The sequence below is a fragment of the Mercenaria mercenaria genome, chromosome 14, assembly GCF_021730395.1.
Source record: "Mercenaria mercenaria strain notata chromosome 14, MADL_Memer_1, whole genome shotgun sequence".
Taxonomy (NCBI): Eukaryota; Metazoa; Mollusca; class Bivalvia; order Venerida; family Veneridae; genus Mercenaria; species Mercenaria mercenaria.
This window is the reverse complement of record NC_069374.1, coordinates 2,271,930-2,290,917: the sequence shown is the minus strand read 5'-3', so window position 1 is coordinate 2,290,917 and position 18,988 is coordinate 2,271,930. Positions and strand designations below refer to the sequence as shown.

At 36.5% G+C, this 18,988-nt stretch overlaps 3 protein-coding genes across 8 annotated transcripts in view; 2 read left to right on the top strand and 1 right to left on the bottom strand.

Annotated features, from left to right (window-relative positions):
- LOC123526138 (uncharacterized) overlaps positions 1–16,848 on the bottom strand; it is a 39,097-nt gene extending 22,249 nt beyond the window's left edge. Inside the window, exons 1-3 of one of the 6 annotated variants that reach the window (XM_045305155.2) lie at positions 16,694–16,836; positions 7,991–8,120; positions 7,531–7,700 (exon numbers count right to left, since the gene is read on the bottom strand). In XM_045305155.2, coding sequence (XP_045161090.1) covers positions 7,531–7,700; positions 7,991–8,006 — 186 coding nt within the window. In that variant the 5' untranslated portion in view covers positions 8,007–8,120; positions 16,694–16,836. Of the gene's footprint in view, positions 1–4,555; positions 4,645–7,530; positions 7,701–7,990; positions 8,121–16,693 lie in introns of those variants that run through there. The other 5 variants (XM_053522817.1, XM_053522821.1, XM_053522819.1 and 2 more) reach the window with 5 other exon arrangements.
- On the top strand, positions 11,234–13,339 carry LOC123555933 (uncharacterized). The gene is made up of 2 exons (XM_053523980.1): positions 11,234–12,296; positions 12,507–13,339. The coding sequence occupies exons 1-2, from the start codon at positions 11,234–11,236 to the stop codon at positions 13,337–13,339; spliced, it is 1,896 nt and encodes a 631-aa protein (XP_053379955.1).
- On the top strand, positions 13,400–15,229 carry LOC128548617 (uncharacterized protein K02A2.6-like). Its single transcript, XM_053523979.1, has one exon. The coding sequence runs from the start codon at positions 13,400–13,402 to the stop codon at positions 15,227–15,229; it is 1,830 nt and encodes a 609-aa protein (XP_053379954.1).
- Positions 16,849–18,988: the final 2,140 nt, after the last annotated feature.

The following is an 18,988-nucleotide window of genomic DNA, read 5'->3' as shown; positions in this document are numbered from 1 at the left end:
ATCAATCCAGAGGTCCGGGTTTTGAATCCCGGTCCACGCACTAGAAATTTCTGAGATGCTCTTGTGTGTCTCCCATCTAACTAAGAGGCCTGTACTGGTTCTTCCCAGGAAAGACGGCTTCGCGTGTTTCAGTGCTATACACCGGGCACGTTAATGAACCAGACTTATCAGTATCTATCCGCCAAGATCTAGGCTTAGTTAGCGGAACAAGCCTTATAAAAAGGATTTCTCTCTGTTCTGGGCGCTTAATCTCACTCTTTCCCGCTGGTCAGATAGGTCTGTGTCTGTACTAGTAGAGGATGAATTTGGCGCCCTGTGTGGCTGCGTTTGCTATTAACATACTAAGTTTACAAGTACAGTTGATGGAAAGGATTAGAACGAAATACAAGTCTTACGGAGTTCTTCTCGTAAAAGGAGAACACAGTAGTAACACAGGAAAATAAGAGTATCGCAAAAGTGGCTATGTGATATGTCAACAAGGAAAAACACATTAGTAACTTGAGACCTGCATGTATAATTATCTTCATGGAAACACAAAAGAATACTATTATTTTTCCGGTGCGTCTTTAAACAACATCTAAAGAAAACAAATCATATTCTGGAACATGCGATCCTCCTATTCAAATTTTTATTTTAAATTAAACAAATACTTTTATCACTGGCAATTAAGCAGACTTTCAGACCAATACGATCCTGGTTTTATATCCTTACTTTTTTATTACAGTATATCTTGGTGATCTTGGGTGTTTTTGTATACAAATGCATACCGACTATGGATGACTGTGACATGTCCCTTTTATGAATATTTACATTTATATATTGTTGCAGAAGTACATCATCAATGAACAATTGAACTAACCCAATACAACTGTAAGTTAGTTCGAATCCCGACCGACTAGGGACAGTTTCACACTAACAACAAAAAAAAACTACTTTAGAAAATTTACCCCAACATTATTTAATGTATTACACAAAAAAAACCAATGAAGTATATATAAAATCACAAAACAAAAAGATACAATTGGGTAAAAACCCCTAGCGAAGCGCCCAAGCTCCTCCCCTAGATAACCAGAAATCCATCATATCTAGGCACTTTTGCCGCCTAATCATTGTGGAAAAAACACTGATATCAAATCTTTGGTCGTAACACTTAGCAACATAACATAACAAGTGTTCAGCAATGTCTGTAAAAGAAGTGACCATTGAATAATTTTGTAACAAAAATGGATATCATTGAACGTTGTACGTGCACGATCCAATGAAATTAAATGTAATAAGAACAACTGAATGCGCACGAGACTTGATTTTCAAGTTTCAAGATAAGAATTAAGAACACTTCAATGGACTACAAGCAAGAAGGGTAGGTTTGACGGCTTATTATACAATTAAATAGGAAATGAAGTTTTTTGTCAAAATTTGTATAGCACTATCAAATTTATTGACAGCTGTGACAAACTCGCTTACGTATATTTTAGTATATCATCAATGAGTACTTAAGACCATCACGGTATGTATGTGTATAACAATTTACTATCTAAGCCAGTACAACTATATAGGTATCAATGAAATGTAAGGTACACTAAATTTATATGATTGTTTTTCATATACAATAGAACTATTGACGGTATATTGTCATGCAGACAAAAGTTAGTCTGACAGGCAATGTGTCAAATCACGTTTTGAGTGAATTCTGCGTACTGAAACTTTTTTTATCTTTTAACAAACCTTTACCAGAATGGCTCCTTCGGATGCAAATGCAATGAGAATGATTTTGCGTTTGACAAGTTGTCGTGTTTCAAACAAGAGCTCAGATCTAAATCTTGTGAGATCTTCATTGACAAAGACACCATCGTAACCCTTTGATTTGAGGAGCATATGCTTTTTATAGAATTTTATCACGTAAACGCCGAGAGGTGATTTTAACTAAGACGTCGAAAGGTTTTCCTGATACCCTAGGTTTGCCCGCATAATGTGATATAGATATCTCGGGTAAACTTAAGTCGGAGCATATGGCCTGTGCCATGCCCAAGGTGTAGTGGTCTGTGTTTTCGCTGTAATTTTCCATCACTCTAGAAATACGCAGATTGTCGCGACAACTGTACTGCTCTGTAGTACCAGATTGTTCTTCAGGAATTTACAGGTGGTTAACTAAATCTATATTTTCAGCTTTCAGAGCTTGATTTTCAGTTTGGAGGAAGTTAATTTGTGTTTGGAGACCATCTACCACGCCTTTAACGATTGACTCTAACGTTGAATTTAACATTGTACAGATTTCCGCTTCAACGGATCCCTTGAGTGGAGTAGCAATGGAACTTCTGAAGAATCCATTTCAGCGTCACTTTTAACATCTGGAATACCATGAGATTTAATTGTCGTCCGGTGATGATAAATCTCTCTTGTTTGCATGTTACAGTTGTACCTATATTAGTGCTCATAATATAGCGGTGTAACTTTTGTTGAGTAGTATACTTTGAAAATGTTTATGCGTGAAGGTGTGTTGAACGTTTTTCACGAGGAATTGAACGTCAATATGTAATGCACTAAATGTCAATATCAACAGTGCTCCACACAGCAATAAAGTTCAGAAAATTTCCGCTGCATATCAGCCATGAAAGAAGCTTCTCACAATATATAGCTTCATTGACTTATACTCTTATTTCAGCTCCCAAAGATCTTCGGAAGACTGCAAATGCAGATTGTTTCTTTGCGCGAAACAAAAGCGTTTCAGCCGCCATTTTAACGGAAGTCCAAACAAGTGATTCCCTTTAGCGACTTATGACCCAACCCGCGCCTAAGAAAATCAGCATAGTGCGTTTGCGACCAGCATGGATCCAGAACAGCCTGAATATCCGCGCAGTCTGGTCAGGATCCATGCTGTTGACTTATACTCTTATGTTATCTTCTCATTTCAGCTCCCAAAGATCTTCGGAAGACTGCAAATGCAGATTATTTCCTTGCGCGAAACAAAAGCGTTTCAGCCGCCATTTTAACGGAAGTCCAAACATGTGATTCTCTTTAGCGACTTATGACCCAACCCGCGCCTAAGAAAACCAGCATAGTACGTTTGCGACTAGCATGGATCCAGAACAGCCTGAATATCCGCGCAGTCTGGTCAGGATCCATGCTGTTCGCTTTCAAAGGCTATTACATTTAGAGAAACCGTTAGAGAACAGCATGCATGGATGCTGACAAGACTGCGCGGTTGCGCAGGCTGGTCTGGATCCATGCTGGTCGCTAATGTATTTTGTTGGTTTTCTCATGGTGCGGTTAAAATTATTTTAATATCATAAAAAAATATATTATCGTTGCAATTGTTAATAGGAAATGTGGAAAGAGGCATTGTGCAGAAACACTTTCCTGAACTGTTTTGGGGCGCTAATTTTCTGTATCGTGTGCACCGTTATCTTATACATTTAAATGCATTTATATGGTAAAGTAAATTTTCACTATTATACACAAAACATATGATCACACGTGTAAACTGTTCGCCATATCTGTCCAATATCTTTCGCGTTTAGTGACATTTTGGTCACGATGGTTACTAATCGTGAATATAGATAAAAATAAAAAGGAAAGTGTAGATATCCTGGAAGCATAGAGCAAATTTAAGCAAGCACAATCAGAGACACAGATCGCCAAAAAGGCCTGCCACAATTAGAAACACGCATGCACACAGAAAGAACGGATAAAAGCACAGGCACCAGTATCGGACCTGGGACAAAAAATATGGCCAGACTGATATAAACCCTTGTTTTCATCCGACATGAGTCCAAAATGAAAAAAAAATATGTAGTGAAATTCTTCCCCCCTCCCTTCAAAAGATACATATGTCTACTGAAGGCCAGAATCTCGAGAATCGAGCCTGCGAGCAATGGGTTCACTTCACGGGCCGTTGTGAAATATATTCTCTGGACAGTTAAACAAACTACCTATCACTTTTTCCCGTGTACATTTAGCTACAAAATGAGACCAACCCCAAATCTCTAGCCCTTCCCGTTCATGAAATATCTATCAGGGAACGAGTGCCTTCTTGCTGAAAGTCTCTGGAGACCCCTCCCTCACCTATCCCACACTAGCAGTATCTCTGCTTGGTTCGTAGCTATGCTATTGACATCTGGCGTACAGTTCAAAGTCGTCCAGGTACGCCTCTGTCTATTATATATGGGCTATATATACTCAGTACATCTAGAAACGCAACGTTTTTCCCTCGATATTTTCATACTTTCCTTGTACATGTATATTTGAAGTTTATGTAGTAGTAATTGTAAAATCATGTAGAAACCTGACCATCATCCAAAACCAACTCCCCACCTCCTCGTCCCCCAAAAATCAAGTAAGTGCAGTTTTCTTGTCAATTATCAGGTTAAAAAATATTGACTGTGGTCCAAGTGTTGCATTTCTAAATGTACTCAGTATAGATTCTGAGCAGAAACTGCAAAAGCAGAAGGATTCTAGCAGCGATTTAGTACAGTGTTCACTTTAACCTTGTGTTTTGCCTTTTGAGTCAACACAGAGGTGGCAGCTGGATACATTTATTTGTATAAGATATACTTACACAGCAATCAAAACAACCGGTTGTGCTGCTTTCACCGTTTTATTCCCCTCGTAGCACATACACATCGAGCAAAATGACAGCAGAAATGCCTGTTTAGTACAACATTGAGTCAGTAAGAAAATCATATAGACATCATAAATAAATATAGAAAATTTGAAAGTATTATTATAATCAACGGAGACACACAAATGTCTGACACTGGTACATATCGTCTTTAAAGAACATAACTTTAAAGCGACTAACCCACACATCGTTGTGCGAGATTTTATAAAATAGAACGTTTTCTATATACACCTTAATGTTGCATATTTGATGTTCTAACATTGTATTTTTCATCGCATTCTGTCACAAATCGTTGCTTTCATAATAAATTAAATTAAAGATATATTAAAGATAAAAATATTCGTCTTCTATTTCTGATAAGTGTTTCCCGGTTTAAAAAAAGACGGAATTCCGCTCAGCGAGCATCTTGCAAACATCACGTGACAGTTAGTACATGATAACACGTATCGCGTAGTATTATGGCGTTTTGAAATGTAACCGAACAAAACAATACCTTTAAACTCCACCAATACACTACGTTTACGATGCAGTCAGTCATTCCTCGTCGACCGAGCGGTTATGGTATTTGTATTATACTTTTTCGTTGGGAGTTCGATTCCCAGACCCGTAAAAATTTTGTTTTTAAAACCGTATTTAATTTGTTTTCCTTCAATGCGATTCAACGAAAATAAAACGAGTTAGTTAATCTAGTTCTAACTTGTTCACTGACTTACATACATGTGTGTCACTATTTACACGTAATTATGTTTAAATACACTCCGCCTTTTAAGAATATGATCTTATGTTTTTCAAGCTTTCCTGTGATAATTTTTAAGATTTACTGGTTAGTTTTAAAATTGTATAACAATCTTACACTTCACTTTAATAAAAGCATTGCCCGGTCATAATTTCAGTATCGATTGAGTTAAAGATACTACCAATTTTATACGAAAATAGGAAACAAAACAATGAATTAGAAACCAGAGAAAAACAAACTTACAGGAAGTATATAAATGCAAAAAATATTGGTCAAATGCAAGGTTCGAACCGTCAAAACTATCACTACAATATGAATGTATATCCATCCGCTCAACCTACTGCGCCATCACGCCAACGATTATTGATTTCCATCATGTATTTTTAGAGCGCTACTGATTATTTATTTATATATTGCTAAAATTATATTGTGCGATACCTGTACTTGTGGGCTCTATTATTAGTGACGTAAGCAAAATATACGCATGCGCAGTTTTGGTTTGCTGCCCACGTGATGAACGTGTGTCGCGTATCGTTCTATATTTATATCAATGTTTAAAAAATAAAGCTTTGCAACGGTTTTTAAAAGTGCGCTAGAAAAACTACGACAACTCGAATGTTCCCGCAATTCGGGAAACTAAAGACTAATAAATCATTAAGTGTCATGTAAATATATGAAACAGTGGCGGAATTTTGCCTTTCGGCGATAACTTATTTTAAAAAGCATAAATCACAATGTGTAGGTTAGTCGCTTTAAAACAAAGCTTCCGGACTGAAATATTACTGAAACTTAACAAAACAAAGCTCGTCGAACATGAAATGCCCCCATTGATGCATTCAGTAATTGCACAAGGAACAGAAATTATTTGCTCACTGTAAACAAAAGTTCTACTGTTCTGGTTCAATGTGACCTTGACCTTTGACCTATTGACCTCAAAATCAACAGGGGTCATCTGCTGGTCATGATCAACCTCCAAATTAAGTTTCGTGATCCTAGGCCCAAGCGTTCTCAAGGTATCGGCCGGAAAGGGTTTACATGTTCCGGGTCAATGTGACCTTGACCTTTGACCTACTGACCTCAGAATCTATACTGGGATCATCTACTGGTCATGACCAACCTCCCTATCAAGTTTCATGAGACTAGGCCCAAGCATTCTAAAGTAATTGTCTGAAAACGGTTTAAATGTTCCGGGTCACTGTAACCTTGACCTTTGACCTACTGACCTCAAAATCAATAGGGGTCATCTGCTGTCAAGATGAACCTCTCTATCATCTTTCATGACATTTGGCCCAAGCGTTTTCAAGTAATCGTCCAGAAACTGTTTAATTGTTCCTGGCCACTGTGACTTTGACCTTTGACCTACTAATCTAAAAATCGATAGGGGTCATCTGCTGGTGACGACTAACTTCCCAATCAACTTTCACGATCCTAAGCCCAAGCAATCTTGAGTTATCATACGGAAACCGTTTAACTGTTCCATGTCACTGTGACCTTGATCTTTGAAATGCAGACCTCAAACTCAATAGGGGTCATCTGCTGGTCATGACCAACCTTTCTGTAAACTTTCATGATCCTAAGCAGAAGCGTTCTTGCGTTATCATCCGAAAACCGTTTAACTGTTTAGGGTCACTGTGACCTTGACCTTTGACATACAGATCTCAAAATCAATAGGAGTCATCTGCTGATGATGACCAACCTTCCGATTAACTTTCATGATCCTAGGCCAAAGCGTTCTTAAGTTATCATCCGGAAACGGATTGGTCTACATACAGACCGACCGACAGACAGACAGACCGATCGACCGACATCTGCTAAACAATATACTCCTCCTTCTTCGAAGGGGGGGGGGGGGCATAACAGATACGTATCGTTATTAAAATATCGATTATTAAACCCTGAAATAGGCCTCCCCTTGCCCATGTGTAACCTCAGGATGATTTTGTCTACAATACTAAAACACTAATGTAGGGCAAAACAGTTACCACAAAGTTACACTAACAACTGCTTTCTTCACCACGGGAAGACAAACCCTCCTTTCAAATTCAAATGCAAAATTGCAAAGTTGAAATTGAGGAAAGCCAGAAAAAATGCTGAATATAGATGGACTGTGTCCGCATTTACAAAAGTAAGCAAGAGATTGTTTGCCCCTACTGGCAGTAGATACCCCGATACATACCGGTATTCCTGCGACCATAGCTGCCCCAGCACTGAACGGGAAGTCCCATGCCGCTTCTGACACAGCGACAGACACAATACCGACTACGATCGCCACCAGGGACATCAGTAACATTACTCCGGCCAGTATACAGATACGTCTCGTCAGTCGAGACCTCTTTCCCTCAATACCTGTAAGAAAGACTAACATTTCATACCTCTGCATGTAGGCGGAAATGTAGCTTTAGTAAGTATCTAAGACGTCAAAATGAATTGACGATGAATTGTTTGTCTAATTTTAATATCCTCTACTGGCATGGGTTATGGGAGTAGAAACAAATATATTTTAAGGTTGGACTTGGAATTTATATCATACAAACCATTGCTCCAAAACATATATTTTCAACACTGGGTTTTTAAAACTACCACTAGCGATTTCATTTGTTACAATTTGTAGCGTGAAACATGTAAGAAAGTTAAACCTTGTGCAGGATACATTGTCTACGGACAACACCAGGGTGACCTCTGTCAGTTCAAATGTTCAAACTTGTCACACCACATGATTTTCACGTTCTTCTTTTTTTCACATAAACATTTAACACAGGTCAGCAACTGAAATAAACAGAAAACCAATCAACTTGATATTTAAGTTTGAGCATCATACAGTTCATTCACAGGCAACATACAGGGGCCTCTGTGGTCTAGTGGTTTAGTTCACTGGTTACACCGCCATGGATTCGAAACACACTTGGGTGTATTATGCACTCGGTGTGGTTCTACCTATGTGTCTATCGTGTCTTAAAAATAATGCACCGGGAGGCTTTTCTTGGGCTTTACTATACCATTTGAATTAATGCGACTTTTCACAACACAGTGAAACTGTTTGTTTGTTCGTTTAGTTTTTTAACATTATGATAGTGTTTCAGTTACATACTTCGGTCATTTACCGGATTCCTTATCAGTGATAAGCTGTTCTCCACAAGTAACAATATCACAATATAAATTGGACATGGGCCACATCTTTGAAATATGATAATAACAATACATAGTTACAGCATTTTTTATGGTCTTAAAGTGATATTATTAATTTTTACTTCTTATTTCGTGTGGTTTAAACAATCATAAAGTTGACATAGTTCTGCCCATTTTTTCTCGTTTAGGGCAAACCTATTATTTTCAATGGGGACCATACGCCGCTTTTCATGGAATTACACGCTAGAGGGTCATTGAAGGTTCCATATGCACCTCCGTATGAATACATCTGCGTATATTTCTAAATTGATTTTGTTCATGTAGCATGTGTAAATGTTGAGTTCTGCTCAACCAAAGAGATGTAAAAATAAATAGATCGGCAACTTGGAAGGCATATAGAGCAAATCTCGCCAACATCACGTGGCAGCTGAATGAGATCTCGTTTTACCGGTGTATGAAACAGACAGGAGAAGGATAAAAACTTATGTCAAGAAAAACGTCTATCAGACCGTTTGTTTATAATTAAAGGTCCATTACTAAAGGAAAGTGAGTTGGCAATTTTTTTCATAGCCAGTGCATAGACTTCTGCAAGACACTAAATAAGGAAGATTGGCAGGTCAAAATTTACAGAAGGTCTTTGGAACTCAAAGAAATGTATGTGTATTATGTTGAAATTTCAATGAATCGACAGAATGACCCTCCAGGTCTTTTTAACTTTCTTCATACTTCATAGAAAAATAATTGTACATTTACTGCGATTTATTTCGAATTTCTACATACCAACTTTCATTTTCCAATAAAATGAAATAGTTTCTGTGCTTTTTAAAAGAAATTAAGATGTTCACTTTCCTTAGTATTTGACCTTTAATAATGGTGTTTTTTTCTAATGTTATTAGTATTTTCTACAGGGGAATGAATGACTTTATGATTGAAAGTCTAATAAATCAACAGTTGTCGTTTGAAAATTAGACCCGATTCGGTTTATTACGTGTCGGCCGTATTGCCAGTGTAATACTTCAATAAGGCCACATTTAAAAAAGTCTTTGTTTGCTGTCTCCCGACCCTACCCTGTGAAGCCGGATAGGTAGGTAGGTAGGTAGGCAAATTATTTTTTTTTAATTCCAGTGCTACTTATAACTAATTATTTTATATTCTTCATTAAGATAAATGAATAATATATGAATCGTTATCTTATGTCATTTTATATCTGATTTGTTGATACTTCAGCGAATATTCGCAAAAAATCTCAATTTTAAGACACAATTAAGTTTCTTTCTACTCTTGTACAACAACGACTAAAATTCTAAATTGTTGTTATCATTTTATGTGGGAGAGGTGTATTTTATACTTCTTTGGCTCAACCCGGGACTAGAGGGCGTGGACAGTAGCATGCATTTCCACTACCGCTCATGAACAGGCTCCATCAAACCGAGCCTGCAACATTTTCGTTTTTGTCGTGTTGAACCAGTGACCGTAGGTTAACATCTACAGGTTGAAATGAATAACAACGTGTATGTATGAAGTTTAGAATCTCAAAACTGGATGTTTGGTATTTTTCAGCTGGAGATGTGGTCTCAACATTTTATGCTATTTCTCATTTATTTATCACATATATATTTTAAAGTACTGAAAACACACTATATAAAACATTATTTTGCATGAATATATTGTTTGAATTTTTAATTCAATCAGCTCACTACAGACAGAGCTGCCATAAATGTTCTTCATTGCCGAAGCTAGGTTTTATTCTATGTTAATTTAACGGGAAGAAATAGACCGCTAAGGCACGACACTTGAGGAACTATCTTAACAGGACTTTCAATGATATATCACAGTCGCCTTTACACTGTTTGCCATTACACTGTTTAACTTTCCACTTTCATTATACTTATTATCAGATCAGGTACCCAATCTGTTTTGATCAGTGTAAACATATCGCATTTACTGATAAAATCTACTTCAATGTCTGTTTTGAGTTGACCTTCCGACTACCTCTACCTTTGAATATGCAACTTAACACAAGAGTGAATCCAATGTAGACGTGCATTTATATAAACAGATATGCTATAAACATCAACACCTGTATATCATTGTATATATTCATTTAAAAGCAGTTCGAAGCGACTCAAGGTCGTATGTCTAGCCCATCTTTTTTCGTTAAAATCACTGCTTAGAAAGGTTTTAAAAGTTTAATCAGTATGGAAGTCTTCAAGATTATAAATAAACCAGCATGGCATACCAATTTGGGGACCTCCGTAAACAGACTACTCTACTTGCGGTCGCTGAATTCAAATCACATGTCTCGCATCCCTGTAGGTTTGAAATCTCGCTATGGATGTAGAGTACGTACTTTCAGGAAGCCTGAAAGGTCGGTAGTTCTACCCAGGTAACAACCCGTGTCTACATTAATGCTTGCAAGAGCTCATTGTGGTCAGAACATACGTGTATGTCCTCTAAAAGCTAATTGACAGGCACGAGTATTGTACCAAGGACGAAAAAGAAATATGACCAGACAGATAAAAACCTCATTCATCCTGAATCGATCCAAAATTAAATATAAGCCCTGTGATGTATTGTCTTATAAGTTGGTATATACATCTACTCATAATATAGTTGTATGTTTGTATGTATGCTTGGTCAGTATATAATATACTCTAGAGCTAGTCACTCGGTGTTGTTTCTTTCTTCAAGTACATGACATGGTGTCAGAAATGTAAAAAACTGATTATTTGTTAATTCACCATTATAAAAAGATGGATGAATATAAAGTGAAAACACCTTCTATCAACTGGGATTCTAGAGACTTAAAAACGGAATTTAAAAAGTTCAAAACGCACTGTAATTTTATGTTTGGTGGACCTTTAAATTCGAAGTCGGAAGAACAGAAAGTCAATTATTTGATGTTATGGGTAGGAGAGAAAGGAAGAGATATTTATTCTACATGGACTCTAAGTAATGATGAAAAAAAGAAATTGGAACCCCATTTCACAAAATTAGAAGAATATTGTGAACCAAAGTCGAACGTTATCTATTCACGATATCTGTTGAAATCAAGAGTACAGAAACAAGATGAAACTTTTGAACAATTTGTCACAGATTTGAAATTATTGATAAGAGATTGTGGCTACCCAGAAGACAGATATGATGAAACTGTGCGAGACCACATAGTGTTTGGAGTAAAATCGCATAAAATTAGGGAAAGCTTAATTAGAAAAGGTTCAGATTTAAAACTGCAAGATTGTTTGGACATTGCCAGAACTCATGAAATATCTCAAACACAAGTAAAAGAAATGGAGTCGGAAGACAAATCCTTGCATGGAATCAAACGAAAACCTCCAGTATCAAAGAAAAAAACATTTCAACCAAAACAATCAGGAGCGAAATACTTTCAACCAAGGATATGCCTTAAATGTGGATACCAGCATACCACAGCTACGTGCCCTGCTAATGGAAAAACTTGTAGGAAATGTAAGAAACCCGGACATTTTGAGAAAATGTGTAAATCAAAATCCCAGAGGAAATCTAGATACGGTAAAGTACACATGATGGACGACTTTTCAGAGAGTGACAGTGATACCAGCGGAGAATTTGAATATATGGAAATTTCGACAAGTGACAAAAGTGTAAATTCTGTTACACATGACATGACAGTACAAGTAAGAGTGAATGGAATTTGCATACCTATGCAACTGGATACAGGTGCAAAGTGCAATGTTATGAGTGTGAAAATTTTGAAAAAACTGGGAATTAAAGGAAATATCAAGAATACAAGGGTTAACTTGAAATCTTATAGTGGACACACGATGAAGCCCATAGGTACGTTGGCTTTACCTTGTATCATCAATGATAGTTCCCACGAGATTAAATTTCATATCATTCATGAAAAAGCACCTACGGTACTTGGCGTTGAGTCATGCATCGCGCTAGGACTGGTAAAGCGAGTGTATGGTGTACAGGACGAAACAAAACAAAATGTCAGTACAAGAAATGAATTTGTTGAAGATAAATTTCCAAATTTATTCAAAGGTATAGGATGCCTTCCGAAAAAGCATCATGTTGAAATAGAAAAAGATGCAAAACCTGTTGTAAACCCGCCGAGAAATGTGCCAGTAAAACTGCGTTCGAGAGTCAAGGACGAACTCGACAGAATGCTTGAAGAAGGAATAATTGTAAAAGAAAATGAGCCTACGGACTGGGTAAACAATATGGTGACTGTAGTGAAACCGAACGGTTCTCTTAGGATCTGCTTGGATCCATCCGATTTGAACAAATGTATCAAAAGGCCACACTATCCATTGAAAACAATAGAAGATGTAGTCACAAGAATTCCAAATGCTAAAGTATTCTCGAAGCTTGACTGTGTATCTTCATTTTGGCAAGTTGAGCTAGATGAAGAAAGTTCGAAATTATGCACCTTCAACTCGTGCTTTGGAAAATTTCGATTTTTGAGAATGCCATTCGGAATAAAATCAGCCAGTGAGGTATTTCAAAACGTGATTTCTGAAATTCTGGATGATATAGATGGCGTTGAAGTCATTATGGATGACATATTAGTCACAGGCACAAATACGGAAGAACATGATCAAAGACTAAAAGAAGTTTTGCAAAGATTAGAAGATAATAATCTTAAGCTTAGCAAGGACAAATGTGACATAAGGAAAAGCTCTGTGTCATATGTTGGACATACTTTGACAAGTGATGGATTAAAACCGGACCCTGAGAAAATAAGAGCTGTGTTGGACATGAAACCTCCTCAAAACAAACAACAAGTGAAAACTTTCATTGGATTTATTCAATACCTAAGTAAATTTCTTCCAATGTTATCGGAGAAAACTGAAATTCTTCGTAGAATTCTTTAAAAAGATGTTATTTTCTACTGGGGACAACAAGAAGATGAATGTTTGAACGAATTAAAACGCATGATTACCAATACACCTGTGTTAGCATACTACGACCCGAAGCTAGACGTTACGCTGCAATGCGATAGCAGTTCTAAAGGACTGGGATGTGCGATCCTCCAACGTGGCAAGCCGTTAGCATTTGCAAGTTGTGCTCTAACAAAAACTCAAATGAATTACAGTCAGTTGGAAAAAGAAATGCTTTCGATAGTATTTTGTTGCAAGAAATTTCATCACTACTTATATGGGCAAGAAAAGATCTTATGTGAAACTGATCATAAACCCCTTCAGTCGATATTTCTGAAACAAATTCATGAAATTCCAGCTAGACTTCAGAAAATGCGATTCGAGTTGACAAGATACAATCTGAATGTTATTTATACACCTGGGAAGTATATGTATCTCGCTGATGCACTTAGCAGATCATACTTGAGTGACAGTGACCAATGTTCTGTTGAAGATTATGACATATTGTTGTGTGACTATATTTCTGTCTCAGACAGTGACAGAGAAGCAATAGAATCTGCCATGAAATATGACAATGAAATGAACATGCTGAAACATGTAGTAAAACATGGATGGCCTGATAAGAGATATGAAGTAGATATGCAAATACGTGCATATTGGAACTATAGAGATGAAATTACGCAAATCGAGAACTTATTGTTCAAAGGAACAAAGTTGATAATTCCAAGAGCAATGCGAAAAGTCATGATCGAAAGAATACACGAAACGCATCTTGGGACAGTGAAATGCAAAGCAAAAGCTAGAGATGCTTTGTTTTGGCCTTCGATGACCAAAGACATTGAAGAAAAAGTCAGCCGTTGTGGAATATGTGCTCGATACCAATCGAGGAATCCAAAGGAACCTCTAATTCCACATGAAATTCCTGACAGACCATGGAGTAAAATAGGAATTGATATTTTCGAGAGAAAGGGACATTCGTATCTAATCTCAGTATGTTATTACTCTAAATGGCCTGAAATTTCAAAGTTAGAAAATACGACAAGTCAGTGTGTGATTGGATATTTAAAATCACATATGTCGAGATATGGAATACCAGACGAGGTGATAAGTGACAATGCCAGAAACTTTACAAGTTTTGAATTTGAACAGTTCGCTAAAAGCTATGGATTTAAACACACAACCTCGAGTCCGAACTTTCCAAGTTCAAATGGTCAAGTGGAGCGTTGTATTCAAACTATCAAACGGTTAGTCAACAAGAATGATCTTGATCCAAATTTAGCAGTAATGGATTACAAAAATACGGAACTAGATGGAGTAGGTCTGTCACCTGCACAATTGTTCCTGAACCGAAGATTGAAAACGAAGTTACCCATTGCTAAGGAACTATTGAAACCTGACAATTCTAAAGAAATATCAGAGAAACTCTCAAAACGTCAGCAGAAACAGAAATTTTATTATGATCGGCATGCGCAAAGAAAAGCCTTGAAACCACTTCAAAATGGTGAAAATGTAATGTTTCGTCATAATGATAAATGGCAAGAAGGAAAAGTGAAATCGAAACATGACACTCCGAGATCTTATATTGTGGAGAACAAGGATGGAAAACAATATAGGCGAAATCGCAGACATTTGAGATCTAGCAAGGTACCGGTTCAAATTGAGCCTGATATTCCGCCACAAGCATCCTTAGATAACAATACGCAAAATATGCAAAACGCATCCGAGCCAGAACAACAACAACATACAGACACACACATCTCGGAAAACCTGCCAAAACCTACGATTACGACGAGATCTGGTAGAGAAATCAAGCAGCCAAGCAGATTTCGTGATTATGTTGTTAGTGCAGTAGATAAGATGAAAAGTGTTATTTCTAGTGGTTAAAATGTTAAAAGTTTTAATCATAAATCATAGAATATCACAAAGTGCAAAAAATTCTATTTGATGGATTTAAATTCGCTTCGATGGATTTAATAGTGCTTATTAATTAATCAGCTTTTATGTAATTGCATTTATGTAAAAATGTTGAATGAATGTTAACTTTCTAAGCTGGTCAAATCTACAAAATGTACAAACAGAGAATTTACAATTTTTTCTTAATTATTCATATCTAACGGAACAGATTCCAGAGAAACTATACTTAATTATTTCATACTTAAATTATCATTGATATCATTCCAAGTTCATTGTTTCTCAAGATTAACTTTATTACAGAACTATCTTATCTGACTGAACACAGTGAAAATGAGTTTATAATTGCCTGGATTTATAGCACTGCCCACACACAAGACAGTTTTATCGCTAGTTAATGGTTTACATTATCAGTGGAAGTTAGTTGATTAATACAGCTGTGAAGTTCATCCAAGGACATGAGAATTTTTTAGAATTTGCTTTACTGTAAAATCTAACTACTTTGAGTTAATTTAAAATTTAATTAAAATTTAATTTTAATCCTATTATATAAAGAAAAGGGGATGTGATGTATTGTCTTATAAGTTGGTATATACATCTACTCATAATATAGTTGTATGTTTGTATGTATGCTTGGTCAGTATATAATATACTCTAGAGCTAGTCACTCGGTGTTGTTTCTTTCTTCAAGTACATGACAAGCCCTTCCAAATAATATATATATACCATCTACATGCCTGTGTCGGTGTGGCGTTTTAAGTAGCAACAACCACAGAGACAACTCTTGCAAACACCCGATTCACAATTTCCAAAAAAATGTGACCCCCCAAAAATTTAAACTTTTGAAAACACTTCTTAAACCTAGCTTATTGTGTTTTCAAAAGTGGAAGTACCATGTATTTGAATGGGGCTAAAATTTCATTTTCATTTCTTTTACTGAATGGCTGCATAAACACTCTAAAGAAATTAGGGAAATCTTCCTTTGCAATATATTAATATGTCATGTTAAAATAAATCAATTACATATACTATGACAAAGCACAGGAGTCTGAAATTTTATCAATAAGACCATAGAAGTCTATCTTTACAAAAAATTCCCCCTATATATATAAAATAAACTAGGGGGTATTTTTTGTAAAGATAGACTTCTTTGGTCTTATTGATAGAATTTCAGACTCCTGTGGACAAAGATACTGTATGCTTAGCTGAGGTCACTAAACTGAAAAATTATGTGTCAAAATCTAGGACATGACTTTTAATACCAAATAAAACTTCATCAGTAAATTTTATGTTCAAAAACACAATTGATTCGTCGTTCATACACATACAAGATTAAAAAAAAAATTCATCTTGTAATCGAAACCAACAAAAACGTGGTGGTTGTTGCTATTTCAACTGTTCAAGTTGAACCACTGATCATTACAACTTTGCACTTACCGTGTAAGTTTTCAGTTCTATCACCAAATATTCAACATGACCCAACTCAAAGATATAGTATAATCGGAGTTTTCTTTATTATTCATTTATTTAAACTACGTACACTTACTACTATATTTTCCAGTGTTTACATTGGGAGGAAAATGGCGTACTAGTAACAAAGGGAAGAAACTCAGATAAAAAAAACTGCAATGTGCGTCTACTACACATAACCAGAGTTGTCACAGGAGTGACGAATTATACCCCCACTATATGGCCTTGTCACAGAACTAAGCCAATTTCAAAGCTGAACTTGCTTGACCTTTGACCAAATGACCTCAAAATCAATAGAGGTCATCTTCTGGTCATGATCAACAAGATACAAGATACAAGAAGATTTATTTAACGTCGGATAAGTATAAAACATATAACACTAGCTTAACGCTATTTTCCGACAAACACATGTAAATAAGCCCAACATAAGTAAAAAATAATCTGTAATAAAATGCATACATGTTAAAGCACATTAAAACAAATAAAGCATCTGGCTCTAAGTAGATAAGAAACAAATCACAAATATCACATACATGTTACAGCACATTAAAACAAAATAGCACATAGGTACTAGCAAATAAAAGGAAAGGGAAAGCAATTTACCACATACAGATTGGAACACATTTAAAGCAACATAAAAAAATTAGCTGACACTAAACAAAAATTAATAAGAAAAGTCACATTTTACAACAGGCATTTTAAACTACTTATGAAACCTCCCTATGAAGTTTCATGATCCTCGGCCCAAGGCAGCATTCTCAAGTTGTTGTCCAAAAAAGGTTTAAATGTTCCGGGTCACTCTGACCTTTGACCTTTGGAATTCAAAATCAATACAGGTCATCTGCTGGTCATGACCAACCTCCGTATTAAGTTTCGTGATCCTGGGCCCAAGAGTTCTGAAATTATTGTCCGAAAACCGTTTGAATGTTCCGGATCACTGTGACCTTGACTTGTGACCTACTGACCTCAAAATCATCATCTGCTGGTCATAACCAACCTCCCTATCAATTTTCATGAACCTAGGCCTAAGCGTTCTCAAGTTATCATCGGAAACCGTTTAACTGTTTCGTGTTATTATGACCTTGACCTTTGACCTTCTAGCCTCAAAGTCTAATTTGACCTGTATTTTGTCATGATACACCTGTGTACAAAAAGTTATGATCCTAGACCTAAGCGTTCTCAAGTTATCATCTGGAAATCGTTTAACTGTTCCGAGTCACTGTGACCTTGACCTTTGACCTACTTACCTCAAAGTAGAACTTGACCTGTTTTTCATGATTTTACACCTGTTTACCAAAATTTATGATCCAAGGCCCAAGCGTTCTCAAGTTACCGTACAGAAACCATTTAAGTGTTCCAAGTTACTAAGACCTTGACCTTTTACCTACAGACCCCAAAGTCGAATTTTACCTGTATTTTATGATGTTATACCTGTGTACCAAAATTTATGATCCTAGACCCAAACGTTCTCAAGTTATCATCCAGAAACCGTTCAAATGTTTAGGGTCGGTGTGACCTTGACCTTTGACCTACTGGTCCCAAATTCGAACTTGGCCTGTATTTTCTGATGTTACACCTGTGTACTAAAAATCTTTAAATCGGTCAAGCCTTTTATGAGTTATCAACTGGAAACCATGAAAACCAACGGACCGTCACTCCTTTATACGCCCCCCCCCCCACACACACACACCAAACTTCGTTTTGTGGGGGGTATAATTATTCGTCCATTTATATAGAACTTGATTTCAAGGCTTCTGTGGATTACCAAAGACATCCAGAAATTCATAAATAAACGGTAAAATGGAAGAATTTAACAAGTGTAAAACACTTATTTAAGGTCGAACGTGGATGGATTGTGATTAATATGTTATTTCGTAGACTAGAGCCAAAATTATCATGATTATTAAAAATCAATCTCTCTCTCACACACACATGTAGTGTACTACTTCTATGACTACTGTCTAGGCGAGGGTACTTCTGAAGTGTATCTATAGTGTAAGGATAACACACATTGGCGTATACAGCAACCTCACCAGGATGCTCACATTTGTACACATTGAATGATTTCACTTTTAGTGCTCTCACTGTTTCTTCGTCAAAACAGTTTCACTGAATGGTTGTTTGCACAAAATTTTGTTCTTCTTCCACACTATGTTATAGGCATAGTTATGAACATTACAAACGCGGGTAGAAACCGAACAAACGAAAAAAACGCGTCCAATAGTTGCAAAATTCGCAGTCTATCCTGATAGAAAAAGACCG